The 21,052-nt window shown below is 36.8% G+C and overlaps 1 protein-coding gene across 15 annotated transcripts in view; it reads left to right on the top strand.

Moving 5' to 3' along the window:
• The window catches only part of LOC113530100 (ryanodine receptor 3), a 159,827-nt gene that overhangs the window by 114,673 nt on the left and 24,102 nt on the right, over positions 1-21,052 (top strand). For 6 of the 15 annotated variants that reach the window (XM_026919835.3, XM_053237340.1, XM_053237338.1 and 3 more), the window contains 23 exons: positions 438-527; positions 612-758; positions 1,771-1,833; positions 2,163-2,238; positions 2,392-2,512; positions 2,658-2,773; positions 2,924-2,991; positions 3,318-3,439; positions 3,744-3,793; positions 3,894-3,954; positions 5,814-6,052; positions 6,239-6,320; positions 7,029-7,159; positions 7,677-8,000; positions 9,020-9,260; positions 9,566-9,653; positions 9,898-9,990; positions 14,121-14,135; positions 16,605-16,775; positions 16,876-16,935; positions 18,134-18,268; positions 18,453-18,565; positions 19,595-19,694. In XM_026919835.3, the coding sequence (XP_026775636.3) occupies positions 438-527; positions 612-758; positions 1,771-1,833; positions 2,163-2,238; positions 2,392-2,512; positions 2,658-2,773; positions 2,924-2,991; positions 3,318-3,439; positions 3,744-3,793; positions 3,894-3,954; positions 5,814-6,052; positions 6,239-6,320; positions 7,029-7,159; positions 7,677-8,000; positions 9,020-9,260; positions 9,566-9,653; positions 9,898-9,990; positions 14,121-14,135; positions 16,605-16,775; positions 16,876-16,935; positions 18,134-18,268; positions 18,453-18,565; positions 19,595-19,694 (2,706 nt within the window). Of the gene's footprint in view, positions 1-437; positions 528-611; positions 759-1,770; positions 1,834-2,162; positions 2,239-2,391; positions 2,513-2,657; positions 2,774-2,923; positions 2,992-3,317; positions 3,440-3,743; positions 3,794-3,893; positions 3,955-5,813; positions 6,053-6,238; positions 6,321-7,028; positions 7,160-7,676; positions 8,001-9,019; positions 9,261-9,565; positions 9,654-9,897; positions 9,991-14,120; positions 14,136-16,604; positions 16,776-16,875; positions 16,936-18,133; positions 18,269-18,452; positions 18,566-19,594; positions 19,695-20,665; positions 20,763-21,052 lie in introns of all 15 variants that reach the window. The other 9 variants (XM_026919849.3, XM_026919847.3, XM_026919843.3 and 6 more) reach the window with 3 other exon arrangements.

The following is a 21,052-nucleotide window of genomic DNA, read 5'->3' as shown; positions in this document are numbered from 1 at the left end:
AAGTGTGAGGCTGTAATCAGTGTTTAATTTGTAAAACATGAGGTCCTGGGACACCGAAGGAGAGCTAATTCAGAGAGTGGAGAGGGAGGGAAAATGGTCCTGGAATGTATAGACACAACAGTGCTCCAAGCCTCTCATATCACACAGTAATGTTCACTGACATCATGTTCCCGGAAAGCAGGTGTCATCATATCTATTTTTTTAGAACATATTTAGTACTAGCTTTGATATTTTAGATCCAGTGCATGTTAAAGAAGAGCTCTCACAGCACCTCTTATGACAGATTTGTAATTGCATAAATTCTTTGCATAAATTAACTTGCTTTTTTTTTCAAATGAAGTTCTATTATTTTAGCACTTTGCCTTGTATATATTGTTTGGTTGTTTGTAGCCAGAAGCCCTTTAGTTGGTCATCCTTAACGGTTCATATCCATTCAGGTTGTTTTGGGCTGGAAGTATGGAGATAGCATCGACGAGAAAGCAAAAACACACCCCATGCTGAGATCCTACAAATCACTCACAGAGAAGGTAGAGTGTTAAAGTGCATTGGCATGGAAGCTGCAGCGCTGAGTATTTGCGTTGATTTGTGTGTATGTGTTATCAATATCCCAGGAAAAGGAGGTGTACCGCTTCCCAGTGAAGGAGTCTTTGAAGAGTATGCTAGCCATGGGCTGGAACATTGAGAGGACCAAAGAGGGAGAGGCCATGTTTCAGCAAAGAGAGAATGAGAAGATGCGCAAAATTTCCCAGGCCTCTCAGGTAAATGTTTCATCTTCATGATTAGCATGCATATTAGCATATAGCATGTCCTTGTGAGTACTGTGAGTATGGACCACAGTCCAGATGTTACTATCAGCCTACTCTAACACAAAAACCCTTTGCATGCAACTTATTTGCACCTTGTTTGTGTTGAATAACAACACTCTGGCACAAGCATATATAGCAATCTATGAAACTTTTACTCAAATATTCAGTACCTCATGTTCTGTGTCAACGTAATTTAACTAACTTCAATTTAACCTCTACCACTACGCTATTTTAATAAGATCAATGTATAATAAATAATTTACCTCTTTTTAAACATATTGAACATAACCCACTTCATGCGTAAAGTTTGTGCTTTTTACAACATATGATAAGACTCATGAAAGTTCTCCTCTTCTCTGTAAACACAGTGGTCTTGCAAGTCACGGGGTATTTTCAAAACATGGAAAGTCTCAGTATTCTTAGTAACCTATAGAATCTACAACCTAAAAACTATCCCCATTTTGAAAATACCTTCATTTCTGCAGAGCGGTACCACATGACATGCAAACCTGATTCTTTTTGCAGAGAGGGGGAGAAGTTTCAAGCGCCCAGTAAGTTTAATCATATGTTGTGAAATGCACAATCCTTATGTATGAAGTGGGCTACGCTCAATATGTTTTAAAAGTCATGAGCCCAGGTAAAATTACATATCGATCTTTTTCAAATAGCGTAGTAGTAGACATGGGCTTGGTTAAATTGCGTTGGTGCAGAACATGACTTACAAAGCATTCGAGTGAACGTTTGATAGGTTGCTATGCAATGTACTGCATGCTTGTGCCAGAACGTTAATATTCAACATATAGTAGATGCTGCAAATATGTTGCATGTGAACGTTTCTTTGTGTGAGACTCGGATGGGAGCATTTCACTGGACTGAAATAAGAGCTTCAAAAAATACCATAGCTTGTAATTCCTCCAGACTTTGTGTGATATCTTGTTCTAGTTTGTGTGTTGTATGTTCACAGGGTAGTGGTTTTAACCCAAGTCCAGTAGACATGAGCAACGTACTGCTGTCTCGAGAACTGCAGGTACTGTGACTACTTGAATTGTATATATGGGCTATATGTACAACTTACATTTTTCTTATTTATACAACTGAACAGTTGTGGGTTAAGGGTCTTGCTCAGGGGCTCAGTAGTGGCAGCTTGGCAGCACTGGGATTTGAACTCGCAACCTCCCTCTCAGCTATCCAATGTCTTACCCACTAAGCAACCACTGCCCATTTAATAGATAGATATTGTGATATGAAATCCACATTGGACATTCTTTCTAGTGTTTTATTTTTTCTTAAACTAGGAGTTAAATTGTTAAATACTTTGCTTTGTGATGTTTTTTTTTCCCCTCATTGATTTTCCAGGCTATGGTAGAGGTGTTAGCTGAAAACTACCACAACATTTGGGCTAAAAAGAAGAAGAGTGACCTAGCAGTGAAAGGTGATGACATATTCCTGCACACCAAAATGCACATTTAAAGCTGTAATGTATTCATCTAATGTAGGACTTAATCAAAAATCAAACAAATCATTTAATCACCTCTAAGGATATTTATTTATGTAGTTATGTTTACGTATGTTCCTGTTAATTTAGGTGGAACACATCCCTTGTTGGTGCCATATGATACACTTACGGCCAAAGAGAAAGCCAGAGACCGTGAGAAAGCTCAGGACCTGTTCCGCTTCCTGCAGATGAATGGCTATGCCATTACTAGGTGTGTGTGCCTGAAGATAATGATGATATCTGGCTCTTTCTAACAAAATGAACCACATTCATACAAAAGAAATGTCGATTCTGTTTGAAAAAAAAAAGAGAACAAGATCCAAGTTATAATCATTGTTAATTTTTTTCATTCCTAGGGGTTTGAAAGACATGGAGCAGGACTCATCCTCGATGGAAAAAAGGTTTGCCTATAAATTCCTGAAAAAACTGCTGAAATATGTGGACTGTGCACAGGAATACATTGCTCACCTGGGTAAATAGCCTAGCTTCCTACATTTTTTATGTAATACCTCTGTTATAATGCTGTAGTTCTCTCTGAGACAGTCTAACAATAAACTTAGATTAAATATAAGAGTAAGTATATTATTAAAAATAATCTATATTAACATTTTTTTTATTCCAGAGGTTATGGCTAGCAGTGGAAAGAATGACAGGTCACCTCATGAGCAAGAAATCAAGTTCTTTGCCAAGGTTAGAAGCATAACAGTGTAAAAACACACAACACACAACACAATTAAGCTGACTGAGCCTTAGAAACAATTTTCTAACCTAAACTTTTAATCAAAATGAATAATATAGTTTGCATTTTTAATTTACTTTGTTGACATTTAAGACAGTATCATAGTTTAACTGCTAATGGTTCAGCTGTAGTTTTCTATACTCTATACTGTTCTTCCTATACTCATCATGTACTTGTTTCTGGACAGTTTTGGGAGCACTTAAATTAGTAAAATACATACTGATTGTTTTATTGCTAATTATGACCATGCTGTTGTCTATACCTTTTCTTTCTGTAGGTGCTTCTGCCACTAATAGATCAATACTTCAAGAACCACTCTCTCTACTTCCTCTCCTCCCCCAGTAAGAATCTCAGCAGCAGTGGGTATGCTTCAAACAAAGAGAAAGAGATGGTTACCAGGTACATTAACACTGTTACTACACTGTTATAAATGCCCTGTTGATTGCTTGGTATAATGGGTGTTAGATATGGGCAAAAAATTATATGATAAAATGGAAAGGACAGTTTACTTACCATAACTTTTCTTTACAGCACTTTGTCTCTGAAATATTAATTCTAATCCTAAATATTAATCCTAATTCCTAATCCTACTTGTCGCTATCTATCAATCCATTTCTTTCTTTTCACAGCCTAATTACTTGCCATTCATTTTTCTTATTAACTCCACTGTTTTTTCTGACCCATTGCTCACTTTATTCTTCAGTCTTTTCTGTAAGCTGGCAGCTCTTGTTAGACACAGGATCTCTCTCTTTGGTAAGAGATTGCTTACTCTCCGCCTCACCTGCGTGTTGTGATACTTGATATCATGTGGTGAATCCTTGTTGAGATTTTGATTGTGTATTTTTGTTTTCAGGAAGTGACTCTGCCACTATGGTTAGCTGTCTTCATATCCTGGCCCACACACTTGACACTAGGTATATTGAACATACATTGAAATGATGCAAGCGTAATACAAGTTCACTTTTATTTGCATTTAAATGCCAGACCAGTTTAAAATAAGTATCGATGCAGATACTGGGGCTAAACTTAAAGTAAAATAAAGCATGTGAATAATGACCACATGAGTTAGTTGTAAAGTAGATATGTCATTTAATTAGCTCTTTATGATGGGTGCCTTTGACCACTGTTAAAACTAACAATTTTGTGCTAATTCTTTGGTGTCTACTAAGTTTCATCACCATGGCTGATAGGCACAGTGGGGTTATTCTGCTTCTCAAAGTGCCCATGTATTATTTTTTGGACCTTATTTAGGAATGTGTTATTTAGGCATTCAAACATTTTCATAAAGGTTTCATAAAGTCAAAAACAAAAATGCATATTTCAGTCAGTTACTGTTATGTCAATTTTCTGAATAGGGTTTAACAAAATTATATAAAGCACAGGCAGCTAAACACTAACAATAACAACATGAGTAGAACTTACACTTGATTGTTTACACAGAAAAAAAAATTACAGTTAATTGTAAAAAAGTTTTTGGCCATATTTTCCATTTTATATGTTGTTTAAATTCGCATTTACACTGGAACTTCCACTGTAGTCAGTGTACCATCAGTTATTTCAGTTGTTATCAAGTGTATATACACTGTGCTATAAATCCAGGATATACATCTGCGCTACTCTTATGCAGGCGGGTCATGCAATTGGATTATTGATGTAAATTGCAGCATAGTAATGGATTACAGCAACCCAGTCTCACAGAAAACAAAAATGTTCACATGCAACCTATTTGCAGCACCTTCTATACACTGAATTCCAAAGTTCTGTCACAAGCATATCTTGCATATCTTGCATATATCTTGCAGTGCAGGTATTTTCAAAAAGTGGAATGACTCTGTTAGTCTCTGTAACTCAAAAGTACTCCTAGAAAATAAGAAATGTAGTTGTGAAGTATTCTTCAGGCAACAGAGACTACAGAGACTTTCCATGTTTTGAAAGAAAAAAAATTAGTTATTACATATCAATCTTATTCAAATAGCATAGTGGTAAAGGTGAGCTTGGTTAAATGACAATGGTCCATAACACGCCGTTGTCATACAGGACTATGATTCCCATCAGCCACTGCACCTCACCTGATCACGACACTCACATCACATTACTGTTTGCACCTGATTCACGTTTTGGTTTAATGACCACTAGTATTTAAGTCCCGTCTGTATAGCACTCTTTGTCTAGTGTCTGTAGTGAGTAGCTTCTTTGTATGTTGTTATATCCATGCCATGCTCATGTATGTTTCATGCCTGTCTAGTTTCTGTGTGTGTTTGTATTAAGTAGTCTTAATCCTTGTTCATGTGTGTTGCACTTTAAATAAAAGACTCCACACTTGTATCCGTCTCCAACCAATCCGTGACAGCCATATAGAGCATGCAAGTAAAAGTTTAATACATTTGATATGCAACATACAGTATGCTTGTGACAGAATATTTATATACACTGTGTGCATATAGTATGGTGCAAGTAAGTTCTGTACATTTTTTTTGAGTCTGGCTTGGAATATAGAGAAGTAACAGTGTGTCACTCTTTCCATGGCAACATGTCTCAGTGTGCATTTCCATGCCTTAATACGCATCATATGCAATAACACAAGTTATGCTTACATGCAGCCTAATAATCCATTAATAATCCAAATGAATAAAATGTTCACATATTAAAATTGCACTGCTGTTCATCGGGTTACATGCGACAATTGTCACAAAAATACCAAGCATATATAATATGACAATCTTATTGCTTATTGTTTTTGTGCTTATACCATGATCATGAAAAATTCCTCCAGAACAGTGATGAAGTCTGGCTCTGAGTTGGTGAAGGCTGCCTTGAGAACATTCTTTGAGAATGCAGCAGATGACCTGGAGAAAACACTGGAGAACTTGAAGCTAGGGAAGTTCACACACTCACGCAGCCAGATGAAGGGTGTATCACAGAACATCAACTACACCACAGTTGCCCTGTTGCCCATCCTCACTGCCCTGTTTGAGCACATCACTGAGCATCAGTTCGGAGTGGACCTTCTGTGTGAGTACAGCTCTATACATGTAGCCCAGCATTATGGAAAAGCTGAATGTCTTAGCTTTAAGTCTATATAGTACATATTTCTGTTGCTATATCAATATAGAATTATTTAAAAAAATAATACACTTGCTGATTGCATCTCTCTAATGGGTCTATATTTATGATTCACATCTTTCTGCCTGTTTTTAGTGGATGATGTCCAGGTGTCATGCTATCGGATCCTTAGCAGCCTCTACTCATTGGGAACTGGGAAGAACATCTATGTTGAAAGGTAGAAATGTGGAGGATTTACATACTTTTAAGATAGTAGAAGATTTATTAAAATAAGCCTAAGAGTAATTACGGACATTTTAGTGACTGTTTGCACTGGTGGTCATGGCATGCAACTGAAGACAAGCACACTTGTCTTGACTTGAGAATATTTGACCAGCTCAATATACAAAACCACGTGGCACAAGTGAGGGGTCAGATATGAAGCACATGGGATAGATATGAAACACTGTCAGGGTCACGGGGATTTGAATTAGGCTACTAGTTGTTTTTTTTTTATATTTTGAGAAATAGAACCAACTAAATTCATGTTACAAACAAAGGTTTATATTTAACATTAAAGTTACAGTTGCTGCATTTAAAGTGTGCACCCAGCATGGTTACCATTTATAAGCTGCTATATAATAAGCGAAGTGTATGTAAGCTAAGTATGTCTATTACATTTGAAACTTTTGAGTTTTTAATTGTTTACATTTTTTTGAGAGCAACCTGGTCATTTGGGAATTTTGCATACTTCTGAACACATCGCAGAAATTTTATTAAGACGTATAGTATTATAGTAGTAGTATTGTAATTATATAATATATAGTATTATTGTAATTAAGTAAGTATAGGTAGTGCAGCTAAGAATTTGTGTTATTCAATAACAACCAGAAATATACTCACAGGATATAAAGACTCTCTATGTATGTGATCGGTTTTACTGTAGACAGCTTCCAGCTCTAGGTGAGTGTTTGGCCACCCTGGCAGGAGCGATGCCTGTGGCATTTTTGGAGCCTCACCTCAATGCGCACAACCCGTTCTCTGTCTTCAACACCAAGTCAGCACGGGAACGGGCCAGTAAGTGTTACATTTTTAGGCAGTAAACCTCTTCATTAGCTGCTGACGACAAGATTAAGAGATATATTCGTGCAGTACTGTTAATTCTGTTTCAATATTTCACTACTGAAGCCGTTGACAGCTTGTTTTAATCTTTAAATTGTATATTTTCTGCATGAATGCCTTTGTTACCTGCCTCTTGTTTACTACTTATTAATTACCTATTAAGTACTCATTACTTACCAGGCCAGCTCTTGATTTGATAGTAATAACAATTTTAGCTGTAAAATGTATTACTCAACTACCACATTGTCATCTCAGTTGTTTGCAATATAAACAATATTCACATTCTTGGGAATCCTTCTGATGGTGGTGTGTGCACACAACTGTGAGTGTATATTGTGGCATTAGTATTATAAGGTTCTATCTGGGTTAAGAATAAATGGGAGATACAACCTTATAATACATTGTAATACTAAGCTCATGTTATATGTTTGTGTGAAAGTATTTTAACCCACTGGTTTTCCTCTCTCCTCAGTATTAGGCATGCCTGATACTGTAGAACAGATGTGCCCAGAAGTGCCGCATCTGGACTGCCTGATGAAAGACATCAATGACATGTCTGAGTCAGGAGCTCGCTACACTGAAATGCCCCATGTCATTGAGGTAGTGCTGCCCATGCTGTGTAACTACTTATCCTACTGGTGGGAGAGAGGCACAGAGAACCAGGCCAAGGGCACAGCAACTGCATGTAGCACCACTGTCACCTCTGAGCACCTGAGCGTCATCCTGGGCAACATCCTCAAGATCCTGAATAGCAATCTGGGCATTGACGAGGCCTCCTGGATGAAGAGGATTGCAGGTAAGGAAGATATCTAATAGTGGTAAGTAGACTAAGGCACATGAACTAGATTTTTAATCAGACGAGTGCCAAACAGCAAAAAGTTTAGTCATCTTGACCTACTACTGTTTTTTCAGAATAGCCCATATGACCAAAAATCTTCATAGACATGGCTTGTAAGCTTGAGAGCAGCAATTAACAGATTAGGAGACCTGGAACTCTAGATCCTTCATCATAGCGCACATACAAATACAAGGCGTAACATTGTGGCATTGTGTATTTTTGGTATCTCCATGAGCACCAGCACAGGTGGAACATGGCCCAGAGAGGCCAAATGTAAAAATATAAAAAGGGTTTTGGGTTTCAGTGAATCCATTATCACAATGTTGTTAAGTGTGTTGCAAAATATCAAATTAAATTGTTTTTATATTTTCTGTTTTAATTGTTACTAGATTTTATGTTGATGTTTTAGTAGAAATGTAATAAATGCAGAGACTTGGATACAAATACATATGGCTACACTCTGCAGTCTAGACTTGCAGTCATGAGATTATATAAATTCTATTTAACATTTTAAGATATATTTAATAGTTTCTGTTCCAAAATACAATAAATGCCAAATTCTTACATTGTGTTTTTAATCAGTGGAACTGAGAGAAAAAAACATTGCTCTGAAGACAGGGACAAAGGAAGGGCTAGACTACAAGTTCATGCTAGACAATAATTAGCAAACTCGACACCATCTACTTCAAGACTACAGCAGCTTTGAAAAGGTTAGAAGAAATAGCTGAATCGAAAGTTTTTCAGTATTGTGACATTTTACTAGTGAGGACCAGCTAGAAAATTAGAATACCTTGGACAGCATTTGTTTATAGTTAGACTTAAATTGTGAGAATTCACCAAAAAAATGGCACCGCAAAAAAAAAATAAATAAATAAAATAAAGTGTTTTGTTGTGTATAATAATGTAGTTAAATTCATGTTAAGCAAACCAACACTAGTATTTTGTTTCTTATGATTGACATTTGCACCATCTTGCAGTGTATGCTCAGCCTATCATCAGCAAGGCGAGGGCAGATCTTTTAAAGACACACTTCCTGCCAACACTGGAGAAATTAAAGAAGAAGACAGTGAAGGTGGTGGCAGAGGAGGAGCTTCTCAAAGCTGACAACAAAGGCGATACCCAGGAGGCAGAGCTACTGATCCTGGATGAGTTTGCAGTGCTGTGCAGGGATCTGTATGCATTCTATCCCATGCTCATTCGCTACGTGGACAACAACAGGTAATACCGTCATATTACCGTAAACATTAAGGTCTTAAATTTGCTCAGTAGCTCATTCGACTACAACAGGTCATGTTTCAGTGTGCCTTAAAAATGACCAGTATTTTTTTTATTTGTATTGTTAGCAATTTGATAGTTTTTGCTGAAATGAATCAATATCAAAACAGTACAATATTGATGATTTTATGTTGAAAAATGCCGGCTCAGTGTAGATTTCCTATTAAAGTATGGATGTAAGGAGCCAAAGCAGAAGGTGTAGTAAGTAGATCTGATATTCTCCCGGGTTTATTATGACTCCTCTCCAGGTCACGATGGCTGAAAGAGCCTGATGCTGACTCCAATGAGCTTTTCAGGATGGTAGCAGAAATTTTCATCCTTTGGTGCAAGTCACACGTAAGCTTTTCTGAATTCTGTTTTTTTCCTGTCAAGATGACAAAAATAGTAGATCAAATTAAAGAACCTCCAGTGCACCACTTTAGAACTCCCACACTTCTTAGCTCATACTTACACACCTAAATCTTTTAGACTTCCAGAAAATCATTTAACTAGGGTATTAGTACCTCCTGAAGCAACTTTTTCAAACAAGTTTTGTTATATGTTCTGTCAAATTCACCTCAGTGCCATTTTTCTCATGCAGAATTTTAAGAGAGAGGAACAGAACTTTGTTGTGCAGAATGAGATCAATAATCTCTCCTTCCTCACTGGGGACAGCAAGACAAAGATGTCGAAGGTAGGAGTGATGAGTGACGAGTTTACAAAATCCTTTACAGAAAAAACAAATCAAACATTATATGATGACTGGCTGAGACAGTACGTCATACAAGGGCTTAAATGGAAATGTTCAAAATAATGAATATGGAGCAACAACTTCTTTTGCTTATATTGAAATGAAGACACAAAGGTTTTTTTTTTATTTCTCTCTGCACTGTAAGATTGCATTTAAACATGTTTAGCTGTTAGCTTGTAAACTGTTGCTATAAGAATGATAAGAAAATGATGAGAAATGCTGATGCTGACTGAGGCAAATGATGTTTTATTCATGGATCATGCCTATAATAGCACTCATCCCATTTTACAAATTTTATACAAATAACTACTCATACTGCTTCACTAACACTGGCATTAAGATCTCCAGTCAGCTTGCCATTTTAACATTACAGCATACTGCAGTTTTTCACAAACAACCCAAACATTGCGTGTAACAATGAGAATTGTCTAAGCCTTTGTAGCCTTTCAAATATTATGGAAACTTTCACATCCTGTATACTGTGTATTGTATGTAAATACGGTCATCACTAGAATTATTGGCATCTTTCAGTAATAATAATAATAATAATAATAATAATAATTATTATTATTATTATTATTATTATTATTATATGTGTTATATGTGTTACTGAGTCAAATTTCCAGTTCATAAATTTTTCTGCCTTGTGTAACAGGTGAAAAGATTACATTTCCAGCATCACTTTTATCATCATTGTTGTTGCTGTTGTTGTTATAAATTATTTTTTTTCCCAGAAGGGTAAAAAATACATCAGTCAGCCATAACATAAAAACCACTGACAGGTGAAGTGAATAACACTGATTATCTCATTATAATGTCAAGCCGGCGGAGGCAGCGTCATGCTCTGGGCAATGTTCTGCTGGGAAGACTTGGGTTCTGGCATTCATGTGGATGTTACTTTGATATGTACTGCCTACCTAAACAGACCAAGTACACCCTAACGGCTAATGGCAGTGGCCTCTTTCTGCAGGATAATATGCCCTGCCACACTGCAAAAATTGTTCAGGAATGGTTTAAAGAATATGATAAGGAGTTCAAGGTGTTGATTTGGCCTCCAAATTCCCCAGATCTCAATCTGATCAAGCATCTGTAGGATGTGCGGGACAAACAAATCTGATGGAGTCTCCACCTCACAACTTACAGGACTTAAAGGATCTGCTGCTAACGTCTTGGTGCCAGATACCACAGCACACCTGCAGAGGTCCTGTAGAGTCCATGCCTCGAAGGGTCAGAGCTGTTCTGGTGGCACAAGGGGACCTACATAATATTAGGCAGGTGGTTTTAATGTTATGGCTGATCAGTGTACTCTGGAGATACCTGGTTAACTGTTAATGATGATATGCCAGCTTCCACCACAAGGGGCAGCTGATTAATTTCTTCTTACCGTTAAGACCAAGGTTGTTACATGTTAGCAATTAGCCAGATTGCTACAATTTACAAGATTGCTACAGCAAAGCTGCACTGTAATTCTTGATGTATGTTCAGGCTCCAAGCACTGTAAGTACTCTGTTTAGCCTTGTTTACCCCAATTTTGCATGGGCTGCTATCTGGCTGAATGCAGCTGAACTGGTATTGAGTTGACAATGCAGACCAGAATCGGCCTGTATCTATATAAATATGCATAAATATACCATTTTTTGATTGTGGGATTATTAAACTGTAATAATTAATATACATACAATTAAAATCTTTATCTGTTTATCTGGCTGTATTTATTCCAGTTTGGCACAAACGAATGAAGTGTAGTGCAGTTCATTGCTAGTAATACCAAGCCATTAATAAATCACTATTCTTCATACAGAGACAGTTGTTCAGCTTTATAATTTGAGTATAGAAAGCAGTTATTAAAATTGGTGCTGTAATGTTTTGTTAAACAAGGCAGAAAAAAATAAATGAAGTGGAAATTTGAATTGGGAACACTGTTTATTTGTTTGTTTGTTTGTTTAATTACATTTTTTACCATACACTTCAGGGATTTCAAAGGGATTTTTAAATTCTAAAGTGTCTTCTTATGTGGTATGACACAATTAAGCAATTAAGCAAAACAAAAATCAGCACCCCATAATTAATATTTGTTAAAGCCTCTGCTAGAGAATATAATAGACTTCTTTCTGCAGTGTCTAACAATGTTGGAGGCACTGTGGGATCTTGTGATCACTCCTTTATATCGTTAGGTTTGCCCAAGTAAAACTCTGCTTTCAATGCAGACTACAGATTTTAGTTTAACGTAAAGTTTAGACTAAGATGGCCATCACAAAATATTGATTTTGTCTACCGCAACCACTTGTGTGTTGTTTTGGATGTACAGTGAGGGGAAATAAGTATTTGGACCCTATTGTATTTATTATTGAATAACATTTAAACAAACAAATAAATAAATAAAAAATAATTTCCATTGCATATATCCACTTCAAATTTACAAACACAACATCTTCTGACTCTGTACTTATAAATATAAGCAAAAAAGTTCCCATTCTGTATTGGTTGGGAATATTTCATGCAACAAATAGCAGTCATTGTGAGACAAGATTATTGAAAACACTTGAATGGAAAAGGCTACAGAGCAACAGCAAAGAACAACAGTTACACATGGTTCAATAAGCAGTAAATTGCACAGCGATCATCTCCATTCCTACATCCCACACAAAACTCCTCTGCTAATAAAGAGGTACAGAGATGCATGTCCTAAAGCAGTATGGAGGAAGTATGGATTGTGAATCATATTTTGACCGTATTTTGCATCATAATATAGGGCTGCTTCTCTGCAAAAGGTACTGGGGCATGTCATTGAAGGAAATGAACAGAGCTATGTAATGAGGCATATTATAGAAGAATTTAATCTCATTGGCCAAAAAAACGGAATCTGGGAAAAAGATTTCAACAAAGTAACTCAAGAAGGCCTTGCATGGCCTGACTTGAATCCCATAGAAAATTTATGGAGGAGTTTTAAATTGTTAGTTCATCAGAGGTCATCCCTCATCAAGGCTCATCAAGGCTCATCAAGGTTACCCTCATAACCTTGGGCAATTGATGACAATTTGCCAAGAAGAATGGGCAACAATGCTGCAAAAATCTAATTCCTTCTTACTGAAGCTGTAAATGCCAGCTCCATCCTTGCAACAAAGTACTAATGCTGCTAAGTCAAGTTGTCAGAATACTGTTTTTCTTATAGTTTTGTACTTAAACATACAGTTTCTTTATGCTTATGGATACATACTGTACTTTATGGTCATATTCATGAGTACAAAGTCAAAAGACATTATGTGTATATAAATCTGCAGTGGATATGTGCACAGGAAGTATATTAATAACTAAAACAGAAGTGTTTGAAAACTTATTTCCCCTCACTGTATGTCTAAAGTCCTGCTGAAAACCTCAAAAAATCTCAACCTCCTGGCAGAGGCAGTCAGTTTTGGGGATATCTTCTCAAGTCTGGGGATATTTTTAAATATCTTTTCAAAGAATTCCCAAATAGCTTATTGACCACTTCTCATGAAACAACCCCAAAGCATTGATGATCCACCATGCACAAGGCCAGTTGTCGTTGTAATGATGCTTGCACTGGATTTATACTTAAGGCACCATATTTTGTAGGCTAGGGCCCCTTTCCTGAAGGATGACAGTAATTTACAAGATGGCCGTATGTACTACATGCAATACTTAGGACATATTTAAGCTGTGTTTTCGCCATTTCGGTATGACATGTAAATAATGTCAACACATCTTTTAAATCTCACAGGAAATTATTTACACACAATGCAATATTGGGATTAATTATATCTCTAGAGTTCATTTAATGGATCACTATGTTTTAATTCAGCCTGTTGAGGATTTAATCTAGTGATGATTTTTCTAATAATAACCTGGCTGTTGGAGTTAAAATAAAAGGAAGTCAATCAGATCACATTGTTCATAATTTTTCCTGTGCAAAGATACTAACTATGCCTCTCTGATATTCTTTCTTTCTTTCCTTCCATCCTTCTGTCTTCATTCTCTCTTCCTTCCGTCCCTATACTCTCTCTCTCTCTCTCTCTCTCTCTCTCTCTCTCTCTCTCTCTCTCTGACTCACCCAGTTGTTTCTGCCAAAGGTACAGTGAGGTTGCATGTAAGATTTTATGTTCTCTGTGTCTGAGAGTGGGGGCAGGATAGATTTGCTCACTGCATCCATTTTCAGCCATGCATCACTAATCACCTTCAACTCGCTCGGCTTTATTTCTGTCTGCCCACATCATGGGCATCTTATGAGGCATCAGAGCTAAATAGCAACTATCTACACACTTTGTACATTTGTTAACCTTTGTTTCCTTTAATCTGAAACCAAGTACACATATAACTACAGAGACGAGTTCCACTTTTACCCTAATCTTGTGACTTTAGGTGCAGTTTCACTGTGGATCTACTCAACTCATCAACAGTATGGTTGAAGTGTATTATGTGTTTAGCTATGAGCTCTGACTGATGCAAATTGCATTTATATGCAGTTATCCAAACACATAAGACAGACATAATTCTTATATATACAATGCAGCACAGTATCATTTAAAAATCTAAGAGCAAAGCTATTGTACAATATGCTATACAGTTATTTTATTTGGCTGCACTGATTTAAGGCAGGTTGTTTATAACTTTTTTGTAATCAAACACAGTTATAAAAATTTAAGAAATTGAGACTATTTGTTACTTTATGCAAATGAAGCATTGTTAGATTTAAAAGTCATGTGGTCAAATTAACCTACTCTCTATGGCCAAAATTTTGTGGGCACCTGACCAGCACACCCATATGTGCCTTTTGAACATCCCATTCCAGATTTTTGCTGTTGTGATAACCTCCACACTTCTGGGAAGGCTTTTTCACTAGATTTTGGAGCGCAGCTGTGGGGATTTGAGTTCTTCTACTCCAACCTCAGTGAACCATGTCTTCATGGACCTCCCAGGGGCATTGTCATGCTGGAACACGTTTGGGCTAAAGCTCTTAGTTTCAGTGAAAGGAAATTGTAATTATATAGCATACAAAGACCTCCTATATAATTGTATACTTCCAACTTCATGGCAACAGTTTGGGGAAGGTCCACACATGGGTGTAATGGTCAGGTGTCCACAAACTTTGACTATACAGCATGCTTTAATTTAACTAGACAGAAATCGACAAGAATGTGAAATGTAAGGAAAACTTATTATGCCAATCAAAAAATCACATTACAATTATTTGTCTTCTTGGGTGTAACGGGATCATGCAAGCGTGTTTTGTTGTCCTGTATGTGGTTTTGGATCATTTTCTGTGAATCTAAATTGTCTTTTATGTCTTGTGGATTATGTGTTATGCTGTAGCATGGTGTCTGCTCCCTTTCTTCTCTTTTTCTCGGTGCTGTGCCTTTATTCATGTGTAGTAGTATCTGTGTTTGGTGCGTTGGAGTGAATTTTGAATTTAGTGAGTCTTGAAAGCAGTCTCTGAAGAGGAAGTGTTTAATTTTTGTCTTTCTGGAAACACCTAGAGAGTTTATAAGTATGTATCAAAACACATTATTATGGTTTTCATTATTAGAAAGCAATCGTCACACCTGAAACCTGAATGAAAGTAATTGTACATAGAGCTTCATTCGAGCTTTAAGAAGCATTATTACCAGATTACAAAGAATTATAAGCATAAATATTTATGTATTCAGGGGAAATTATTACCTTGTGTCTCATTGTATTAATAAATGAATAAATAATTGGCCTCTATCAGCAACATCATGTCTATTCTGACAGAATTTAATGGAGATTCCTGTAAATCATCTGAACCTGAATTCATGCATATCTTTTTCAGATTTTATTATCATAGTATATAGTTTTTCCATAACAGCTGATGCAGGCAGATGAGAAATTCTTCAGTGGATTGTTCTTGCTGACAAGCTGATCTTGTCCTGCATTTACATTCTCAGTCACCTGAAAGCTCCTCTGTTTATCTTTGTAGAACCCGGTCTGTGAGGGTGTAGAGGAATCCTATTTTGCACTACACAGGCATCACAGTCATTGAGTGTGCAGTCATTGCCTGTGCAGTTCACAGTTTCCCGTTGAAACTCTAGCTAGCTTGAACTTTTGCTCAAAAAGAAAAAATATAGTAAGTGAACTGGGCCCACTCAGCAATTATATACATCCCACAGAGCATGGTAAAATGTTTAAATATATCATAGGGCACAACAGTCTACACTTTGTATAAGTTGTTACATAAATGCAAAACTACTGTATATGCAAAGGCCAAGATCTAATGAAACAGTAATGATCAGGAACTGTCTGTGGTGTTATATTTAATAGTAAACTATTCTGCCTGTTTCTTCAACCAGATGCACAGGTTCATTATACTTCTAGATTTTTTTTCTCTATATTTATTAGTTAGTTGCTCCAACCTTGAGAAATTCCAAATGAAAATATTAACTTCTTTGACCAGCTCAATAAAGTCTTTTTGTCCTCTGTATGTTTTTTGTTGTAGCTTGTTTTCATTGTCACCATAATTGCAGTGTGTGTATGTAAGTCCTACCTTAGCAAGAGTGTGTATGTTGAGTGGTTTCTCTGCTCAGGCAGGAGGACAGGATCAGGAGAGAAAGCACAAGAAGAGACGAGGTGAGGTTTACTCCATCCAGACCTCGTTGATTGTGGCAGCTCTGAAAAAAATGCTGCCTATTGGCCTGAATATGTGCACGCCTGGAGACCAGGAGCTCATCTCATTGGCTAAGGCTCGCTATGGCCTGGTAAGGCTTGTATGGCTTGTAAGGGTCATAGAAAAAAAAACAGCAATCTTCTACAGGCTTTAGAGGAACTAATAGGCACATTCTATTCTGCTTATTTTAGAAAGATACAGATGAAGAGGTGAAGGAGCATTTGAGGCGGAACATGCACCTGCAAGAGAAGGTGGGCCATGATATCCTTTCAGTTTAATTTTTAAAAGCTCTTACCCCAGTACTAAGTATACCCTAAATGCCATAAACAAAGTGTTCTCAAACTTAGATTTACAGTAAATGTGTACAATAATGTTAGCTTATTTATTGTAGTTTTTTTTTCTTTTTAATTTCTGAACTTCCCACCAACAGAATCCATTTATTCAATTAAATTGCCATTAGATTCCAGTTTATATTTTTTATATGCATAATAACTTTCATAATGCTGGGTTGTGTTTTTCATCACTGTAACAAAATTATAAAATTGTGGAACCCCTTACTGTTTTTCACAGACCTCTTAAACCCCAAGCCCAAAATAAATAATACCATTTTTGTTGTTTGTTGAGGGAGGCTCCTCATTGCCTCTATGTTTAGGGGACTTCAGGAGGTGATCCAGTACCCTTAGATACAGAGCCACCATGATGCTTACCAAAAGTGGACAATGACAGTGTCCAGATGGAGTGATTGAGTCTTAGGGCAAAGACCATCAAAAGTTATAAGGTTGCTGGAGCCCAATGGACACTAAAATGAAAAAAACAAACAAACATAGCATTGCAGTAGTCTTCTAAGCATACTGAACATGGTCTTTTGGGGAGAGGGGGGGTCCTGTCTGGTGTGGGCTCCAGATCCACTTTTTTGTTGACTGTTTGGACATTCTGCTCATTGGCAGCACAAAATGGGCTCAATTGTCATGTAGGATTTCCTGTCAGAAGCCATATAATGTGCTTGCTTGGCCTCGTGCTCTCTCACTTCCTATGTTTCTGCATCAATTGCTCATGCTAGGTGGCATTCAGATACATTAGAGAAACCCAGTGAAGACCTGTGGCAGTTCCCAAATGGTAAAAAGATCTTATCTCATTATGCCTCGGGTGTGTAGTCCTTTTATTTCCATGTTTTGGTGGTTGTCCAGGGTGGTTTTGTGGTGTCCAGACTTTGGGGGAAACTCCTGGCTCGGTGGTACCCTAAAGACCCATTAAGTGACCTTGCCAAGTTCTTAAACCAACAAAATAACAGTATTATTAGAGCTTTATATTGACACAGCTGTATGCAGTCTGTATTACATCCAGTGCTGTGTCACACAAATGTCTTATCCTTTATTTTAAGTTGATATCTTTAACATTTTCAGTTTAATAGAACAATAACTGTATAAATGACCTTGTGCTCTCTCATAGTCAGAGGACCCTGCTGTGAGGTGGCAGCTTCATCTTTATAAAGATGTGATTGTGAAGAATGAGGGCCCACCTGATCCAGACCGCGCGATTGATCGCCTTCAGACCATCTCAGCTGCAGTGTTTCACCTTGAGCAGGTCTACACATACATTTAGGATTTTTTTGCCATTAAAAAAGACTCTTTTGCATGAAATTAAATTATGTTTCTTGCTGGCTAAGAAATTTAAATGGCAACATTTGGTATTAGTTTGGTATTGTTTTGTATTAAATGATATCTTACTTTTTATCCTTTCTTGTCACCCTAACACACATGTTCTGTAGGTGGAGCAGCCACTAAGGTCCAAGAAGTGTGTGTGGCAAAAACTGCTGTCCAAACAGCGTAAGCGTGCGGTAGTGGCCTGTTTCCGTATGGCACCATTATACAACCTACCCAGGTATGCCACTTGTTGCACATCCTGATATTGACATTCCATACCATGTCCAACAAGCCAGTCACAAACTGAACTATATAACATTACCCATAGCTTTATTGGATTAAAGTAGTGCTTGCAATAAAAATACTTAATCACACAATATAATAGTGTACCAACATTAGCTAAGCTAGTCAGCTACATAAACACAGCACTGCACTAATATTAACCTGCTAACTAGTTAGCTTAGCAAGAGTTAACATGAAATCCCTGGGAATATCTATCATTATGTAGCATGTTCACTAGCAAACAGTGTCCTTTTTTATTGTGTAATTAATTAGATAACATTTCTGACTTAATAGACCCTTTATTGGCTACCCATGTGGGGTCATGATCACAAGGTGACAGCTTTTCCATTGGTACTCGGCAAGGAAAAGAGCAAACAGGAGTAAGCCACTAGCTTAGAACCCAGTTTAACCCCAGTATGAAGATGAATCCTATACCTGTTGGATAATACACCACACTTCCTTTTCTTTCTTTTTTTGTTCTCCTCTTCTCTTTTTTTCGTTTCTGTCCTTCTGTTCTTCCTCAAGCTTATAATTGCAGTATGTAATTTCACGCTCTGTTGCTGTGTAACTCAGTACCACAGTAGCATCACCAGAATTGATAGGCAAGTGGAAGCAATAAATTTGAAATCTTACCTAATTAGTCCTGTCTTTCATTTTTCTTGCTGATGCATTTAGCTGTTCTCTTATTAGACTACATCCATTTCACTTTTGACCATTCAGTCTTATCCAAGGCTAAAAATGATTACAGTTCAGAATCCTGTTTCTGTTATCTTTGAAAGTTTGTTCATTTGCTTTATTTATTTATGCTTAGGGGTCCAAACATCAAAGATGCTATAATCTCTCTATTAATATTTTCATTCTGTATTCATGATTTTATTGAAACGATGATCATGAGTCACATGTGATTCATGATTGTGTTATATGTGTTTTGTTCTTTTGTACATTTGCTGTTCTCTTCCATTGACAACATTGCCCTTCTCTTTAGGCACAAAATTAATAATTACTTCCTGAATGCCTACCGACACTTTTGGCTGGAAAAAATGCATGAGAGAGCAGATTATGACAGTCTGCTCTCCATGCTAACGGTAATGTAGTGCTTGGGGAATGTTTATTGGTTGCTCCCTCAATTAGTTCATCTCCTAGACATGGTTTGGACTGCAACAGATCTTCAGTAGGGAGTCTCACTGGTCAACTGGTTATGTGATAATACTACTGATAACTCACCTAGCTGTAAAAGCATTACAGTGTTTACAGACAATTACATACTAAACTGTCTCTGTGAATTTATTGAGATTTATACCATAAACGGTGTGATCTACCCCGTGATTTATGGCAGTATTTAGAGTTGTCCCTAAAAAATTCAGGTATAAAAATGTGTACTGACAAAACAGACTGTTTCCTTTGCTGTCTATTGCAATATGATGTAGCATAAATGTAAGACACAATGAAAATGCAATTTAGACTAATATGACTAATATGAAATGAGAAGTAGGCAGAGATTCAAATAGGAGAAATAGTATAGTAATAGTAGTAATAATAGTAGTTGTCTAATATATTGTCAATATGCTAAAGATGACACGTTAGTAGTCATGATAATCATGTTAATCATACTATCACTGCAGATTTCTCAATTTAACAATGTATTGGCTGTCAGCTTATAAAAAAGCACTTGATGCAATTGATAAATTGTACTCATATTTTGGTTCATTTGAACTATTCCTAAAAGAAAATATTTATTTGGTTAATGTAGAATGGTTACAGCTCATGTTATGTAGCGTGGACTTCCCAAATTTATTGTAATATCCAACATGCCATATAAAATTCAGGCTTCAATATAAGAATGGCCTCTTTTTACTGGCCTCAGTGTCATAACGTCATTATATTCTTTCACATATAAGAAATATGACCAGTTAGGCTTCCTGTCTATATCACTAACCTTTTCCTCTCTAGCACTTTTTGTTTGCCAGCCATAACTTCCTGTATAACTCTCCCTAGTAACCCTGGTAACCATAATAATCATAGTAACCCTGCTTAATCTTTAATCCTCCCACCTCAGGCATCGCTCTATTAACCTGTTCCTCACTGGCTACCAGAGAATATGGATAGAGACAGAGACGTACTCATTTGAGGAGAAGCTAGTGCAGGATTTGGCAGTAAGTACCTTTCAGGACAATTAATTGGTAATTCTGTGTTCTGTGGGCAGACCTCGACTGGCAACCAGCCACATGCACTATTTGCACAATTTTCAACAGAGCTGTGGTCACTTGGGATTTTTGTTTAAATATACTTTTGCTATAACTAAAGAGTATAACATAAGGGCTTTATTAAATATTATATAATACACGAATAACACGAAAAACAGCTTTTGCAATTGGTATTTACAAATATATTTTAAACTGAAATATTTCTAGTTTCTACCCTTGAATATCAAGCTGAAATTTTT

This window comes from Pangasianodon hypophthalmus, chromosome 10 (genome assembly GCF_027358585.1).
Source record: "Pangasianodon hypophthalmus isolate fPanHyp1 chromosome 10, fPanHyp1.pri, whole genome shotgun sequence".
Taxonomy (NCBI): Eukaryota; Metazoa; Chordata; class Actinopteri; order Siluriformes; family Pangasiidae; genus Pangasianodon; species Pangasianodon hypophthalmus.
This window is presented reverse-complemented; position numbering and strand designations above follow the sequence as displayed.